The sequence below is a fragment of the Aquarana catesbeiana genome, linkage group LG01 (genome assembly GCF_042186555.1).
Source record: "Aquarana catesbeiana isolate 2022-GZ linkage group LG01, ASM4218655v1, whole genome shotgun sequence".
Lineage (NCBI taxonomy): Eukaryota > Metazoa > Chordata > Amphibia > Anura > Ranidae > Aquarana > Aquarana catesbeiana.
This window is the reverse complement of record NC_133324.1, coordinates 730,339,092-730,357,425: the sequence shown is the minus strand read 5'-3', so window position 1 is coordinate 730,357,425 and position 18,334 is coordinate 730,339,092. Positions and strand designations below refer to the sequence as shown.

The 18,334-nt window shown below is 43.2% G+C and overlaps 1 protein-coding gene across 1 annotated transcript; it reads right to left on the bottom strand.

Annotated features, from left to right (window-relative positions):
• Positions 1-575: 575 nt before the first annotated feature.
• On the bottom strand, positions 576-14,705 carry LSM6 (LSM6 homolog, U6 small nuclear RNA and mRNA degradation associated). The gene is made up of 4 exons (XM_073604620.1): positions 14,573-14,705; positions 12,244-12,348; positions 2,649-2,762; positions 576-827 (listed from the first exon to the last, which is right to left on the bottom strand). Exons 2-4 carry the CDS (start codon positions 12,335-12,337, stop codon positions 793-795), a joined length of 243 nt encoding a protein of 80 aa, XP_073460721.1. The 5' UTR covers positions 12,338-12,348; positions 14,573-14,705; the 3' UTR covers positions 576-792.
• Positions 14,706-18,334: the final 3,629 nt, after the last annotated feature.

Here is an 18,334-nt window from a genome sequence, read left to right as displayed (position 1 = left end):
TGGACGTTGTATGACCCAGAACAGGAAGTTTCCTTTTCCCTTTGGAGATTAGGGACAGGCTAACTGTAGAAAACCATGGACATAGAGGAATCGATCATCCATGACACTATAAACTTCAGCAACATGTGAGCATACCTCCTAACTTTTAGAGATGAGAACGAGGGACATTTACTAGCAAGTATGTAGATATAGGACACACTCCCTGCCACGCCCCCTTAAAGGAGAATTATACAAAAAAAATGATTAGTTAAACCCACAAGTGCTTTTTTCTTTTTACCACTACTATTCCTTTATATTGCCTTTTGAAATTGGGTTAGGTTTAGCACTGAAAAACACTTTTTGAAAGATAAAAAGTGCATTGTATATACAACTATATGAATCGGAAAAAAAATGGACAATTTTTACACTGTTGCTTTAAAAAAAATATTTTTGATCACTTTTACTGTTGTCACAGTAAGCATCCTTTGTGACAGCAATAGCCATGTGACAGGTACTCTTTATAGAGGAATTTGGAGCCTAGACCAAAGAAAAAAAAAAAAAAAAAAAAAAAAGAAGGACAACTCACAAAAGAAACATGTATCTGTAACTAGTTTATTCAGCAACATCTTGAACAAAATGAAAATGTTTTATGCAACCGTCAGCTACTACCATATTAAAAAGAAAAATATATATATACTTATTTCTCCAAAACATAAAAAAAAAATAACAAAATTCATTTGGAAGCTTCTTTTCCACATCCCGGACAGCTGGGCTTGTCAAATGTATTAAATTTAAAAAAAAAAAAGACCACATTTACATTCTTCTCTTCTGTGTGCTTATATATAATACTGAAAAGGGAAAAAAAATTTATGAGCATGGGTAAACAAAAACAAACATACAATACTAAATACTGTATATAACTATGAAGCACAAACTGTTGCATAATAACTCCACTTTCTGTAGTAGCTATTAGTAGTTTGATACATTCAAATGGATTGCTAAGCTGAATGTGACTTAAACTGGCCATATATGGATCAAAATTTGGCCAGTTCAGCCAGCAGAACACAATAGCGCTGCAGGAGGCATTCCCCCATTAACACAGACTGTGTTGATAGGAGAATTCAAGCAAATTTCTTTCCTTCCACCTGTAGAAAACCAAATGATTTATAGGACATTTTGGGGTTGATTTACTAAAACTGGAGAGGGCAGAATCTGGTGCAGCTCTGCATAGAAATTAATTAGCTTCCAGTTTTTTTTTTTTTTGTCAAAGCTTAATTGAAGAAGCTGGAGTTAGAAGCTGACTACCATGCACAGCTGCACCAGATTCTGTACTCTTCAGTTTTAGTAAATCAACCCCTTTGTAGTGTTACAAGCAGGAGTTAGGAATAATGTTTTAACAAGGAATAAAAACTGCACATTAAAAGGAATAGTAATAATGAAGTGAAATTGCAAGGTTTTCATCCTGCACACAGGATGGATTGAACAGAGCTCCGTGAGATGTTTAACCACTTGCTTACTGGGCACTTAAACCCCCCTCCTGCCCAGACCAATTTTCAGCTTTCAGCGCTGATGCACTTTGAATGACAATTGCGTGGTCATACAACACTGTACCCAAATGAAATTTTTATCATTTTTTTCCCCACAAATAGAGCTTTCTTTTGGTGGTATTTAATCACAGCTGGGGTTTTTATTTTTTGCTAAACAAAAAAAAGATGGAAAATTTTGGAAAAAAAAAATAATCATGTTTAATAGTTTGTTATAAAATTTTGCAAACAGGTAATTTTTCTCCTTCATTGATATGCGCTGATGAGGCGGCACTGGTAGGCTGCACTGATAGTCACAGTTAAGGTGGCACTGACGGGCACAGATAAGGTGGCACAGATGTGCAGCACTGTTGTTGAGGCACTGATTGTGGGCACTGGTAGGCAGCACTGTTGCCTATTGCTAGGTGGCACTGGCAGGGGGCAGAGGTGGGCACTGATGATCTGGTGGCAGCTTGCCGTGATCGGTACGGATGTCCCTCACAGCCGCTGGTGATCAGCTTTTTTTTTTCTCCTCACGTTGCCAGTGCGAGGAGAAAAAATAGCAGATTACCAGCTCTGTTGACATCACATGATCAGCTGTCATTGGCTGACAACTGATCACATGGTGAGGGATCGGGATCAACCCCTTACTCCGATCTGTGATCCAGCGAGTCTCAGTTCTTCATTCATAGACGCTGTAATACAGCGTATATGAATGGAACAACTTGGCAGAAAAGAGTGAGCATAGATGGGCTCTTTTTTTGGCAGCAATTTTCTTATTCAATTTCATTTAGATTTACCTTCAACTATGTAGTGCAAGGGCCTGCCTGATTGCATACAAATTAAAAGTATTTAGGTTTGCCCTCATATTATATGGTTTTGGTAAATCTAAAGGAAAATTGTAAAATGTATGGCCAGCCTTAGGCTCTAATTATAAGATGATGTGGCCAGCTGTGCTTAGTGTGTCTGTACCTGTTAACCCATAAAGTTCATGTGTAATGACCCCAAATAGTTGGGTTTATATTTGCAAAGTACCAGTACTTCAAACTAACAAAGCTACAAACTAATAGGTTCCACAGCATACTCTGCTTTAATTTGGCTCCACTATTTCTAAAATGCTTTTTAAGCCACCATATCTTGATTTACCATTATTTCCACGGATAAACGCATCTCCATATTTGTTCTTCAGCTGTCCATTTACATATTCTTCGGTCTGTTCTAAAGCAATGTTCATGTACCCATCTAAGCAGGCCAACACCCCTGTAAAATAGGAAAGAATAAAAAAAACTGAATTGCGTACCTAGGAGTTCACACTGATCCCAAAAGCCACAAGATATATTACATGGCAACATTTTTTCTTTAGCTCTCAGCTCTTGTGAACCAAATTTAAAAAGAAGAATGATCATATTCTACCTGAACAACAATTAGATATGCCTAATAGCAGAAGCTAAGCAGGTGTAGTCTATCTGCAATACAAATTTTGTAAATATTTGTTGCACTTACATTTGTTTGGATTTAAAATATTAAAAAGTGGTTCTAAAAGGCAGAAACTTTTTTTTTTAGTGATACTAAAGTAATTTTTTTTCTTTAAAAATAAATCCCATTTAAAAATAACAAACATGTTATACTTACATGCACTGTGTAGTGGTTTTGCACAGAGCAGCCCAGATCCTCCTCTTCTCGGGTCCCTCACTGGCTGCCCCCTCCTGTTGAGTGCCCCCACAGCAAGCAGCTTGCTATGGGGGCACCCGAGCCGAAGTTCTGTGTCCATTCGGACACAGAGCTGCGGTTCGGCCCCACCCACTCTTTCCTCATTGGCTAACTGACAGATTGGCAGCAGCAGGAGCCAATGGCGCTACTGCTGTGTCTCAGCCAATCGCGCTACTGCTGTGTCTCAGCCAATCAAGAGAGAGATTCCCAGACAGCTAAGGCACTCGTTCTCAACGCTAGATCGAGATGGGGCTCAGGTAAGCATCAGGTGCCCCCATATTAAGCTTTTTGCTAGGGGGCACTCGGTAGGAAGGAGGGGCCAGGAGCGTCAGTGAGGAATCCGAGAAGATGATCTGGGCTGCTCTGTGCAAAACCACTGCACAGAGCAGGTAAGTATGACATGTTTGTTATTTTTAGCAAAACAAGACTTTAGTACTTTAGTAACACTTTAAGGACTCATGTACACAATGTTTACACGATAGAGTCTTGAAGCATAACATTTTTGGTGTTTTTCTAGCCCTTGGGAGATGTGGTGTCACGTACAGCCACTCATAAAAGTGAATCACTGTACGCATCCAGCTTCTTGTAAACGCACATTTAGCAGAGCCGTTTTTTCCTTGATTTTTTTTTTTTATTTGCCGTAAATTTTTTTTCTTTTACATTCAGCTGATGACGCATCGGTTTTTAAGGAGGCGACCGGCTTCCTGGCCCCCTAATTAGCAACCAGCTATTATACAGTGAGGAAGAAAAAAAAAAAAAAAAAAGGTTAAAAAACGAATGTCATCGGATGTCGTCCACCAACATTCGTTTTTCATCCGTTCCGTTTTTTGACGGATGAAAAATAGAGCTTTCATCTATTAAAAAAAAAAAAAAACAAAACACAACGGATGTTGACGGAAGCGGATGAAAAGGGATGCAAACGAATGATCATCCGCTGTCATTCTATTTTCCAAAGGAATACACTGATGTTGATTTGTTGGTATTTCATCCGTCAACGGATGGATGAAAAACAGACAAATGGTTCGTATGTGTGAAAGGCATGCAGTTCACTAATCCTTCTTGCCGATGTAATTGCGACTAGAAAAATAGTTTTGAAAGTTAAATTCTTTAGAGATAGGGTCTGTAATGACTCAAATGGTTCCTTTGTGAGGGCTTGCAGAACCACCGAGAGATCCCATTTTGGAAAGTGCTTAACCGGATTGGATATGGAAAGTGCCCTGAAAAATCTCATGATCAGAGTTTCTGAAGACAATGATCTCTCCAGCTAAACTCCCAATGCGGCCACTTGCACTTTAAGAGTGCTGACTGCAAGACCCTTGTCTGCACCTTTTTGTAAAAACTCCAATACTGTGATTATTTCTTTTACATCCCTATTTTCTGAACGACGGCAAGAAATGTAGACTTTCCACACTTTGGCTTAAATAGCTCTAGATACCTTTTTTCTAGGGGTGCACTGAATGGGTTTTTTGGTGCTGAAACAGATACCGAAAATGAAAAATACACTAGGCCAAACTTATTTAAAAAAAAAAATATTTTTATACAGGAGATGGTCAGCGACTGGGGATATGGTACAGGAGATGGTCAGACTACAGACAATGGTAGAGGAGATGGTCAGAGACCGGGGACATGGTAGAGGAGATGGTCAGAGACCGGGGACATGGTACAGGAGATGGTCAGAGACCGGGGACATGGTACAGGAGATGGTCAGAGACCGGGGACATGGTACAGGAGATGGTCAGAGACCGGGGACATGGTACAGGAGATGGTCAGAGACCGGGGACATGGTACAGGAGATGGTCAGAGACCGGGGACATGGTACAGGAGATGGTCAGAGACCGGGGACATGATACAAGAGATCAATGCAGCCTCACCAGTGCCCGTCAGATGCAGCCAGCTAGCGTTCCCAGTAGTGCAGCCAGCCTGTGAAGGGAAGAGAGAGGAGAGCCGCCGCCGCCTGGTTGATTAGAGCACCGGGAACATCACAGCTTTCATTTCAATAGCTGTGTTCCCCGCTGTGTGCCGTCACATACAGCCCCGCCTCTTTGATAGACAGATCACCCATCCAATCCTGGGACGGGTGATCTGTCTATCAAAGTTCCCCGGACAAGGGGGAAGGGCTGTATGTGACGGCATGCAGCGGAGAACACACAGCTATTGAAATGAAAGCTGTGATGTTCCCGGCGCTCTAATCAAACAGGCGGCGGCTCTCCTCTCTTCTACGCTATAGGAAGCCCCCGTGACAGGCGGCACCAGGGGCGGAGCCCTGACCAGGCCCCGCCCCATTTTTCTCTTTCAGCAAATTGCCAAAATAGCCATTTTCAACCGATATGTTTCGGCGGCCGAAATTTTGGTGCATCCCTACTTTTTTCTACTAGAAAGTAACGTGGTTATTAACAGTTCTGAAAAGCCTTTGTTTCTTAACAATTGCTCTTCAGATACCAGGCGGTGAGTCTTAACCCGGCTACATCCGGATGATGTACTGGCCCTTGTATCACCAAAACCTGACGGAGAGGAAGCTGTCAACATGGTTTGATTGCCAACTGCATAACTGTGGAAAACCAAGCTCTCTTTGGCCAAAAAGGAGTAATCAAGATTATTGATACTCTCTTTTTGTATCTTTCTCAACACCAGTGGAATCAACGAGAAAGGGGGTAAAGCATACCCCAGGTGAAAATTCCAAGGGTGTGCCAGAGAGTCTATCCCGAGAGCTGTCATCTCTGTGAAGGGAGAAAAAATTGTGGGAGCTGAGCGTTTTGCTTTGAAGCAAACAGGTCTACTTGCGGATAGACCTGTTTGCTTCAAATAGCCCCAAGTCCTGGCGATCAACGTAATCACTTCTGAGTTCAGGCTCCACTCTGCTTCCTGAACCTTCTGTCTGCTCAGAAAGTCCGCCACTCCATTTAACGTGCCCTTGAGATGGACTGCGGATAGGGACAGTAAATGGTTTTCCGCCCACTCCAGAATTTTTACCGATAGCAAGTGAAGAGCTTTGCTTCTTGTGCCCCCCTATCTGTTCAAGCAGGCTATGGTGGAAATGATGCCACACGCCTGCCCCGTGGACGCCCCCCCCCCCCCTCCTGATACCTCACTTCCGGTCGGATGGTTGCACAGTATGCCATCCCCAAGATGGCGGCGGCGTCAGAGGAAAACTGGTGCCTGCCTGTACCTCACCACCACCTAGGAGCGATGCCCACAGCAGCCTCGACTCTCCCTGAGCCATATGGAGAGGGAGAAGGAGCCCATTCAACAGCGCGCTGTGGAATGGGAGGAACAGCTCTAACGTCCTGAAAGACGTTAAGTAAAAAAAAAAAGTATTTTTCCCTTAAGGACCAGTAGAATTTGCCCTCTTAATAACCAGGCCAATTTTTGTGATACAGCACTGCGTCACTGACAGTTGCACGATCATGTGACGTTGTACCCAAAACAAAAAAGTCCTTTTTTTCCCCACAAATAGAGCTTCCTTTTGGTGGTATTGGATCCCCTCTGTGGTTTTTATTTTTGCGCTATAAACAAAGAGCAACAATTTTTTTAAAAAAAACTTTTTTTTTTACTTTTTGCTAAAATACATATCAAAAAAAATTATTAAAAAAAAAAATATATTAATTAATATATAAAAAAAAAAAAAAACCCTAAATTTCTTCATCAGTTTAGGCCGATATATATTCTACATATTTTTTGGTGGCAATAGTCATATATTAATTGGTTTGGCAAAAGTTATCGCGTTTACAAACTATGGGATAAATTTAGGGACTTTAATTTTTTTTTTTTTTTTTTTAACGGCTGGTCGGCAAGTAGTTAAAAATTAAATGAAAAAAAAAATCGTCCTTTAAGGCCAGAAGTGACGTTTGACGTTGCTCCGGTCCTCCAAAGGCATAGAGTCGAGTGGGGGCCATCTTGCCCCCACTCGAGCCCCCACTCGACTTCCTGTCCATCCATCCCAGGCATCGGATCGTTTCTGCTGCCACCCACGGCTGCGGTAAGCGGCAGAGACCACCAGGACAAGGCGGGAGGGCACCTCTCCTGCCGCCCATAAAAGTAATCTCGTGGCAAATCTGCCACTGAGACCACTTTTATGTTAAAGCAGACCGCCCGCCTTTAAAGAAAATAATGGGGTTATGGCAGCTATCAGTTATTTAAAGGCAAAATAGCGACATATCCATGGTGGGCGGTGGTTAAATAACCTTAAAGCAGTATTAAATCCAAAGGCAAAACTGTAATATATTCAGCTTAAAAATCATTAGATGTGGTGACCCTATTAGTTTTCTTTTAGCTTTTTCCCAGTTTTCACCTGGTGATCTGGCCAGTAATACAATTCCTGTATTATGCAGACACCACTCTGGATGAATGAGCACAGGGGGCGCATTTGTACAGCAGCATTGTCAGTCTGGGGGAGGGGCATGTTAGTTGTACTACCAGATTTAAATATACTAACAAACTGAAGTTGAACTCCAGCTAATACTTAATCAGTTACAGCAAATCATCCCCCCCCCCCCCCCGTGATAAATGTTCAATAAAAATAAAAGCTGATAATTTTAAAGCACCCCTTGTCAATGGTAAATGGTTTGTCTCATCCCTGTAACCGATACATATAGTAAGAGCGCCTGTTCTTTTGAAAAACAGACTTAATAGCTGCATCACCAGATGAAAATAGAAGAAAGCAAGCCTAAAAAGGAAACTAATGCAGCCGTCACATCTATGAATTGGTAAGCTGCAATATAATAAAGTTTTGCTTTTGGGCTTCATACTGATTTAAAGCAGAGCTATAGTTACACAGTTAGTCAGGTTGAAAAAAAAGACTAGTCCATCTAGTTAAAAAAAAAAAAAAAAAAAAAAAAAAAGACCCCAGCACAGCATGCTCCAATTTGCTACAGCAGGGGAAAAAATTCCTTCATGATCCCCCCCAGAGGCAATCGGATTTTCCCTGGATAAAATTTACCTATAAATGTTTGAGAACTGGTGCCCAAAACTGAACTGCATTTTCCATATGAGGTCTTACTAATGATTTGCACAGGGGCATAATGATATCTCTCTGGAGTCCATACCTCTCTTAATACAAGAAAGGACTTTGCTCGCTTCAGAAACCGCAGCTTGGCATTTCATGCTATTATTGAGCTTATGATCTACCAAAACCCCCAGATCCTTCTCCACTACAGATCCCCCCAGTTGTACTCCCCCCTAGTATGTATGATGCATGCATATTCTTAGCCCCCCCCCCCCCCCAGTACATAACTTTACATTTATCAACATTAAACCTCATTTCCCACTTAGTTGCCCAATTAGACAGAGCATTGAGGTCAGCTTGTAAATTGGAGACATCCTGCAAGGACGTTATTCCACTGCATAGCTTAGTGTCATCTGCAAAGACAGAAATGGTACTTTTAATCCCAGAACCGATATCATTTATAAAGTAAGGGCCCCAACACTGAACCTTGGGGTACACCATTGATAACCTTAGACCATTCAGAGCAAGAGTCATTAACCACTACTCTGAATTCTGTCTTTTCATTTCAATGTTTTTATTCAATTTTTCAAATTGACATACAAAATATGCATTTGTCTTTGTCGGTAAGAAAAACAGGTGTACATAAACAAGTCTATGTAGGTCAATTATATGACTGTTGTACCTTTTATACAATGCAATTTACATATTGCATCATTTAACTATTAGGGTCAAAACTGAATCAAACTTGCAACCCACTAACTGGGCTCTCGCACCGACCCCAGCACCACGTGTGGCGCTAGAGTCTGCGCGATGCCAGGCACAATTAGAGAAAGAAAAGAGAAGGGAGAAACAGGGATAGTGAAATAGCTGAAAGAAGGAAGAAGAGAAACAAGGAAGGGGGGGGGGTAAGAGATTGGGACTGGAGTGCATCCATTTCCCTAAGGGAGATCCTCTAGTGCAGGTCAACTTATTACATAGTTGTAAGATATATGATCTAGGGGGTCCCATATTTTGTTGAGCTAAGTGATCTTATTTAGAATTGCCGAAAGGCGTTCATTAACCATTATCCATGAGACTTTAGCTTTCAGTAGGTAAAATGGGATCGAGGGGGACCTCCAAGATCTGGCTATACAAATTCTTGCCGCTACAAATATAAATGTTATAAGTCTTTGCATTGGTTTTGAAGCCTTCTCCACTGGGCATCCCAGCAGTGTGTGCAAAGGCGACTTAATGAGATTTACTTGAGTTAAGGAGTATATGAGATTGTACGTACGTATCCAGAACTTCCTCACTGTCGGACACGTCCACCAAGTATGATACATGGTGCCATCCGTGCTGCATCTTCTAAAGCACCGCAGGGACACCCCTGGGACAAAGGCTGCTACCCTCTCTGGGACCATGTACCATCACATCAAAACTTTATAGTTTGCCTCTATCAGAGAGGTATTAATAAGCGATTTAGATGCGTTCTGTATTTTTTTGCTCCACTCCTCTATTGCTAAATCAGTGTCTATATCTTGCTCCCATTTGTGCATATAGAAGAATTTTTGAGGAGTTGAGGACAAAATACCGTAAATCTGTGATATATGGCCGGTGTGCTTGTTGAAAGTCCTACATAGGTTTTCCATTGGGGTGAATGTGGTAAGGTCAGAGGTGCGATTTAGTGTCGCCAAGAAATGCGCTGAGTGTAGCGGAAAAATTCTGAATCTGGAATGCCATTTTTTTCCTGTAGGGTTGATTTCGACAAAGCACCAAAGTGATCACAGAAGTCCCCTATTCGTAGCAAACCTTTGTTAGTCCACCATGAGAAATCTTGGGGATGGAGACCCGGGATGAACAAAGGATTATTAAACAATGGGGCTAAGGGGGTATGCTGGGACTTAAACTTGTAGGTGGTTACCAGCCGATCCCATAAATTTTAGAGAAAATGATAAGCTCGGGCACAGTATAGTCGGCCTGTCTTTCCCTTTCATCCACATTAAGTGGCTAATCTCTCTATCAGGGTATAGAGAGGACTCCAGCGAATCCAGCGCGGTCTGGGCTGTTGCGTGTGGAATCGGATTAGTTGGGATAATTGTGCTGCTGGAAATATTTAAGTAAGTCCGGCTGAATTCTGTCTTTTAGGCAGTTTTCTATCCATTTACAAATTGATCTTTCCAAGCCTGTAGACTTTACCTTACACATTAGTCGTGTGTGGAGAACTGTGTCAAAAGGCTTTTACAAAATCCAGCTATACCACGTCCACAGCCACCCCTCTGCCCAAGGTTTTACTTATCTCCTCATAAAAATAAATCAGGTTTGTTTGACAACTTCTGTCTTTCATGAATCCATGCTGTCTGTTGCTCAAAATATTTATATACTCACCCTGCATCCAGCGATGCGTCATTCCCGGGATTCCTGCCAGCCGCTAACAGGCCTCTTCAGGCGGCCAGCATCCAGGCCTCGATCTCCAGCTTCTATCATTGGCCGGGCAGGAGTGCAATCAGCTTCAGCATTGCCGAATTTCTACAGTGAGCTAAAGTTCCACTTTAAGTTTACATTTCTTCGGCTGAGTCGGCTTTTTGATTCCCCTTAGCAAACAGCTCTAGTGATGGGAGATAGCTTTAAGGAATACTGCAACAAACTAAGGACAAGACTAGCTTTGGATTACATTCAATGTCATCGGAGGGGTGCACTGCTAGTTCTGACCCTAATCTTAGTGGATTGTTGTTAAAAATGAAGGTTTCCTTCATTTTAAAATGAAAACTTTACAGAGCTCCACTTTTTAATTCGGCAATAGCGATAAAGCATCTGGTCACCCTATATTTTATCAGTAATCCGGTGCTCTATGACCCAGACCTGTTCACCAGCTTCTAAAGTAGGATATGCATTTCAAAACATGCCCAGTGTATGCCATTTGTAAAGACCTCTGTGAATACACAGGATAACTGAAATGTATAATTTTGGAACAACCGCAATGTAACCTGCCTGTCAAATTAACTGAAACTCCTCTTGAAAAGCTAAATAATGTAATCTGATAATGGTCAACTATACTAGATTACAAAACAGAAAGTCTACAGTGACTTCCTCACAGGTTGGGGAAAACAATTTGAATTCAGATTAATCTTAAAGAGGAGGTCCAGCCGCCCCCCACGAAAAAATTAAAAGTCAGCAGCTACAAATACTGTAGCTGCTGACTTGATATTCGGTCACTTACCTGTCCTGCAATCCAGCGATGTCGGTACCCCAGCTGATGTTTATTTTGGCTCTCGTGTGCTGCCGCTGTCATTGCCTGTATGGGAAGCTTGCAGTGAAGACTCCTACTGGGCATGCATGAAGCGCGTTGCACTTTGTGAATGACACGGTGGTGGGGGAAGGAGGAGGGGGGCCAAACTTCCGGGAAACCTCGCTGCAGCGCAGTATCCCGGAAGTGGGACAGGTACCTGTCAAAACACAGGTACCCATTCCCCCCTCACCCTCAAAAGGTACCAAACGTGGCATCGGAGAGGGGGGGGGGGGGGGGGAGCAGATAAGCGGAGTTTCAACTTTTGGGTCGAACTCCACTTTAAAAATATCTTCATAATAACGAACAACCTTTATACATTTTTATATTACAGGAACTTCTGCCAATCAGAAGATCTCTATACTGAATTTCAACCAGTAAGCCTAGGCTAAGGCTGGGTTGACACCTTCACCGCATGCAGTGCGTCCTGGTTCACCGTTTGAGGTCCGATTTCAGCACTAATTTTGAATCCAGACCTGAAACGGACCAAAAGACGCACAGTAAAACACATCGGACCTGCTGCGGAGATATGTGAACAGGCTCCATAGAAAGCCAGTCAAAATCTCCTGCTATTGCGAATTGGATGCAGGGAATCCACATCCAATGCTCAATTGTGTGAACCCAGTTTAAAGGTTCTGAAGCTAGGTTCACACTTATGGGTGTGGCTGCAACCATCCGCAGTGAAAAGGCGCTGCTCTCATTCATTCAGAATGGCACCCCCACACATGGAAAAAAAATAAAAATAAAAAGTTTTGAAAAAAGTTTGAGAATAAAACAAATGAATAAGACATGCAAGTACAAATACATCTAACACTATTATTAGTTACCTCGATAGTCAACTCCAGAATTAAGTTTCACAACAACAGGTCGTCCAATAATCTGCTTCAAAAAGTCACTAGGGGTTTGTTTTCGTAGACTCATTCTGATATTTCCTGAAAGAAAGAAAATAACTTTAAATATAACATGTCAGTAAAATGTAGGTCTTTAAAAAACTCAACAGAGGCTACAACTATACAAGCAAATGGTCACACCTGTAGTATTCCTTTTCTACAGGTAAATGATTTGAAGATGTAAGCCCTTCAACGTCACCTGTAAAAGAGAACTTGTGACTGTACCCCCATTCACTGCTCTCCATTCTGCCCCTCCTGCACTCACTGGAGTGCTGAACTGGATGGGAGTGGGCCCAATTGGCATCAGCCCTCTAGGTGGATCCCGGCAATATGGTCCTTTTAGAGGAGCAGCTCTGTAACTTCAGTTTTAGTCTTCTGTCAGCTGACTCTGGAAAACAGGAGAGCAAAAGAAGGTGCCCTCCTGTGATCCACAAGAGAAGTATAGCCAAGAAAAAAAGCTTTGGTCATGCTTCTCTTTTAAAGCAGACCTTCGCACAAATAGACCACTTTACATTGTTGAAATCCTGCTGCAACACTTTTTTATTAAAGGGGTTGTAAAGACAGAAGGATTTTTATCTTTATGCATGAAGATAAAAGGCCTTCTGTGTGCAGCAGCCCCCCTCACACTTACTTAAGGTCCCTCTCTGTCCAGCGATGTACACGAGTGTCTCAGCCATCCGAGATTCTCCCTTCTGATTGGATGAGACACAACAGAGGTGCCATTAGCTGTCTCTGCGGTCAAAGTCAGGTAGCCAATCAAGGGAGAAAGGGGGCGGGCCGGGGCTCTGTGTTTGAATGGACACAGGGAGCTGACTCAGCTCAGGTGCCCCCATAGCAAGCTGCTTGCTGTGGGGGCACTCAACAGGAGGGAGGGGCCAGGAGAGCCGAAGAGGGACCTGAGAAGAGGAAGATCCGGGCTGCTCTGTGCAAACCCACTGCAACAGAGCAGGTAAGTATAATATGGGGAACAGATACCGTTTTGTTTTTTTCACTGGCGAGTACCGTGACTTTTTGGTCAAGTATTCACTGATACCGAGTAATGATACGTTTGTGGTGCGATTTGAGCTCATACGAAATGAATGGCCTCAAATTGCACTGCACAGAATCACACGATTTGAACAGGAGTGCAATTCCTGCCTGATTCACATGCAGTTTCCTGCACTGCTCCTGTGTGAGCCCAAGCTAAACTCACTATGACAAGCCTGGGTTCACAGGAGCTATGGGGGAAAACGCATGTGATTTACACAGGAATTGCACTGCATTCCTGTTAAAATAGCATGTGATTCTATGCAGTGCGACTTGAGTCCATTCATTTTGTATGGTCTCAAATCGCATCACAAAAGGTATCGGAGCACTTACCGATAGTATTACCGATACAATGGTGCAACCCGATCACATAGGAGGCTTGTTAGCCCCCTTGTGATAGAAATACATAAAAAATAAAAACACCTTTAGAAAGTGTAAATACATTTGTATAAAATTAATTTAAAAGTAAAAAAGCACCTGTCATCCCCACCGTGTAAAGCCCATGTGAGTACACATATGTAACCATAAATTGTGCCACAGCTATGGTATATCGCTGTAAATGTCAGAGAGGAATAATTATATGGATAGAATTCTAAACTACGTTGGCTATGGAGAATTTTAGGTACCATAATGATTTGCGATTCCACGAGTGTGCACAAACATTTGGAAATAATATTGTTTGCATTTATTTTGGTGTATTTTCTTCCTCAAAATATGTGTTTGGTAAATAACTGCGCAAATGTTCAACATTAAAAAAATGCAACTGCTGTCATTTTATTCTCCAGGGCCTCTGCTTTTAGAAAATATATATTATTTGGGCTGGGAGGTCACAGTAACTAAGAAGCAGTAAGCAGATTTGATCACTTGTGTATAAAATGATAATTGTAGGTTAAGGGGGGTTACTATAATGTAATTAGGGGGTGATTGGCCCCATTTGTCCTCAGGACAGGTTTCACCACTTTAAATAAAAGTGACAGGAAATCAAAAAGCTGCAGGTGAGGGTAATGTGACGCCTCTTTCGGTGACAACTGGGAGGATTTCTGCTCGCTGTGTCCTTAGCACAGGAAATGGAAGCAATCTTCCCAACAGGGTCTCAGGATTTCAGTATTCCCTTAGCCTATCATACAATTCGTGTCCCTGCTCTCCTGAATACAATCCTAGAGTTGATACCGCTAAAGACGCCACTGAACTGAAAGCTCGATGGCTCCTTTCTTCGGAACACATTTGTTTGACTTGTTACCTGAGGCTTCCTATCACTCCTCAATGTACAGTCTCGCGCTCGCTTTCTCACTTCAGAATCTGGAGCCGTGTTGATCCCGCCTTTTCCGTCTGTGTCACGTCCGGTAGCCGGGCGAGCATGCGCTATAGTGACTGATGCTCCGTCGGCCATTGAGGTTTAGTCATCCTACCGAAGTTGTCGGCGGCACATGCGAAATGACAGTATAGAGTCAGGTTTGGTTTGGGCCACCAATCACTGAATCTCAGGGGTGTGTTCTTTTGATACCTGGCAGCCGAATTCCAGATAAAAAAAAGGATAAATACTTGCTTGCGGTGGGGGTTGCCCTGCACTGCAAAGTTTAAGCCCCTGTTCACACTGAATGCGGCTTTGAAATTGTGCGACTTCGCTTGAAATTGCATGATTTTAACCACTTCAGTCCCAAGCCTCTTTTTGAGATTTGTTGTTTACAAGTTAAAAACTATTTCTTTTTGCTAGAAAATTAATTAGAAAAACATATATATACATATATATATATATATATATATATATATATATATATAATTTTTTTTTTTTTTTTCCAACACCCTAGAGAATAAAATGGTCATTGCAATACTTTATGTCACACCGTATTTGTGCAGCGGTCTTACAAGCAAAATTTTTTGGGAAAAAATACACTTTCTTGAGTTAAAAAATAAGACAACAGTAAAGTTAGCCCATTTTTTTTTTTATTGTGAAAGATAATGTTACGCTGAGTAAATTGATACCCAACATGTCAGGCTCCAAAATTGCGCCTGCTCGTGGAATGGTGACAAACTTTGGCACTTAAAAATCTCCATTGGCGACATTTAAAAATGTCTACAGGTCACCAGTTTAGAGGTACAGAGGAGGTCTAGGGCTAGAGTTATTGCTCTTGCTCTAACGATCGCAGCAACACCTCACATGTGTGGTTTGAACACCGTTTTCATATGCGGGAATGACTTAAGTCTCTTCTGCGCGAAGGCTCGGCGAAACGGGGCGCTTTAAATTTTTTTTTTTACTTATTTATTTTTACACTGTCCATTTAAAAAAAAATGTGTCACTTTTATTCCTATTACAAGGAATGTAAACATCCCTTGTAATAGAAAAGAAGCATGACAGGACCTCTTAAATATGAGATCTGACCAGGTCACGCGGACAACGTACGGGTACGTTGTTTCGCGCAGTCGGGCCGCTCTGCCGCAGTATATGTGCGGTGGGCAGTCTGGAACTGGTTAAACCTGAACACCTTTGAATTACACAAGTTCTGAGGCTAATTTAATGCAGATAAGGCACCAAGTGAGTTTAATTATCACCTTAATCAGCCACAGAACCTGTGTAATTCATATGTGTTCGGTTTTAAAGGGATGAGGTGGCGACCCTATTTCATGCACAGATGTCTATGCAAGTCGCACCTGAAATCACCAAAAATCATGCAGTTTTTCAAATCTGTTCAACTTGTCGTGATTTGGACCTGTCAATTCACATGATAAGTTGCACCAGTGTGAACGGAGGCTAAATGCTTGGTTAGGAGTAGGGTTCTGCAAATGCACTTTTAAAAGAGAAGTAAAGGTTTTTTGTTTTTTTTCCCTAATCATACATACCTAGGTGGATGCAACATTGGTCTGATGCTGCATCTGTCCCTCGCCATCCCTACACTGAGAACCCAGCGATCGAACATCACCGACGGATCGGTTCTCTCAGCTCCCTGTCAGTCAGCAGCTCTCCACTCTGCCCCCAGCGCTCATTGGAGCGATGAGCTGTGGAGGGGCAGGGAGCGGCTGTCTCAGGCTCTCAGTGGCTTGCTGAGAGGCTGAGACAGGTATCAGTCCAGGCACCTGGCGGATCCAGACTTTATTGTTGCGATGACACTGTGCCTGGACTGATTTCTGTGACATCAGCAGAGAGTGGACTTCAGACCGCTGTCTGCTAAAAACGAGTCACAGGAGTGCGAAATAGATTGCACTTCTGTGAGCCATAGGAGAAGCCCAGTCAAACAAGCTCAGCCTGGACTTCTCCTTTAACCACTTGCCGACCGCCTAACGCAGAATGGCACGGGCAAGCAAAATCATGTACCTGGTATGGTCGGCTTCATTAGGGGAGCGATCCAGGCTGAGGGGGAGACCACTCATTCGTGGCCACCTCCTCGCGATCGCTCCCCGCAAATGAGATTCTTCCTCTGCTGCTGTAAAGTAAACAACGGCAGAGGAAGTGATGTCATCACTCTTCGGCTCGGCATTTTCCGTTCTGGCGCCGTGGAGAGAAGACATCGATGTGAGTGCACAACACATACACAGTAAAACACACCAGGCATACTTTACACCCCCCATCACCCCCCGATCACCCCCACCGCCCCCCCCCCCCCCCCGTCACAGTGACACCAAGCAGTTTTTTTTCTGATTACTGCATTGGTGTCAGTTTATGACAGTTAGTGTGGTAGGGCAGTTAGTGTTAGCCCCCTTTAGGTCTAGGGTACCCCACTAACCCCCACTAATAAAGTTTTAACCCCTTGATCACCCCCCGTCGCCAGTGTCACTAAGCGATCATTTTTCTGATCGCTGTATTAGTGTCACTGGTGAAGCTAGTTAGGGAGGTAAATATATAGGTTTGCCGTCAGCGGTTTATAGCGTCAGGGACCCCTATATACTACCTAATAAAGGTTTTAACCCCTTGATTGCCCCCTAGTTAACCCTTTCACCAGTGATCACCGTATAACTGTTACGGGTGATGCTGGTTAGTTAATTTTTTATAGTGTCAGGGCACCCGCCGTTTAATAAATAAAAAAGGTTTTGCCCCCTGATCGCCCGGCGGTGATATGCGTCGCCCCAGGCAGCGTCAGGTTAGCGCCAGTACCGCTAACACCCACTCACCATACGCCTCCCTTAGTGATATAGTATCTGTACAGATCAATATCTGATCCGATCAGATCAGTTTAGGGTTCCCAAAAATGCAGTGTTAGTGGGATCAGCCCAGATACCTGCTAGCACCTGCGTTTTGCCCCTCCGCCCAGCCCAGCCCACACAAGTGCAGTATCAATCGATCACTGTCACTTACAAAACACTAAACACATAACTGCAGCGTTCGCAGAGTCAGGCCTGATCCCTGCGATCGCTAACAGTTTTTTTGGTAGCGTTTTGGTGAACTGGCAAGCACCAGCCCCAGGAAGCGTCAGGTTAGTGCCAGTAGCGATAACACCCACGCACGCACCGTACACCTCCCTTAGTGGTATAGTATCTGAACGGATCAATATCTGATCCGATCAGATCTATACTAGCGTCCCCAGCAGTTTATTGTTCCCAAAAACGCAGTGTTAGCGGGATCAGCCCAGATACCTGCTAGCACCTGCGTTTTGCCCCTCCGCCTAGCCCAGCCCACCCAAGTGCAGTATCAATCGATCACTGTCACTTACAAAACACTAAATGCATAACTGCAGCGTTCGCAGAGTCAGGCCTGATCCCTGCGATCGCTAACAGTTTTTTTGGTAGCGTTTTGGTGAACTGGCAAGCACCAGCGGCCTAGTACACCCCGGTCGTAGTCAAACCAGCACTGCAGTAACACTTGGTGACGTGGCGAGTCCCATAAGTGCAGTTCAAGCTGGTGAGGTGGCAAGCACAAGTAGTGTCCCGCTGCCACCAAGAAGAAGACAAACAGGCCCATCGTGCCCATAATGCCCTTCCTGCTGCATTTGCCAATCCTAATTGGGAACCCAGCACTTCTGCAGCACCCGTATATCCCCCATTCACATCCCCAACCAAATGCAGTCGGCTG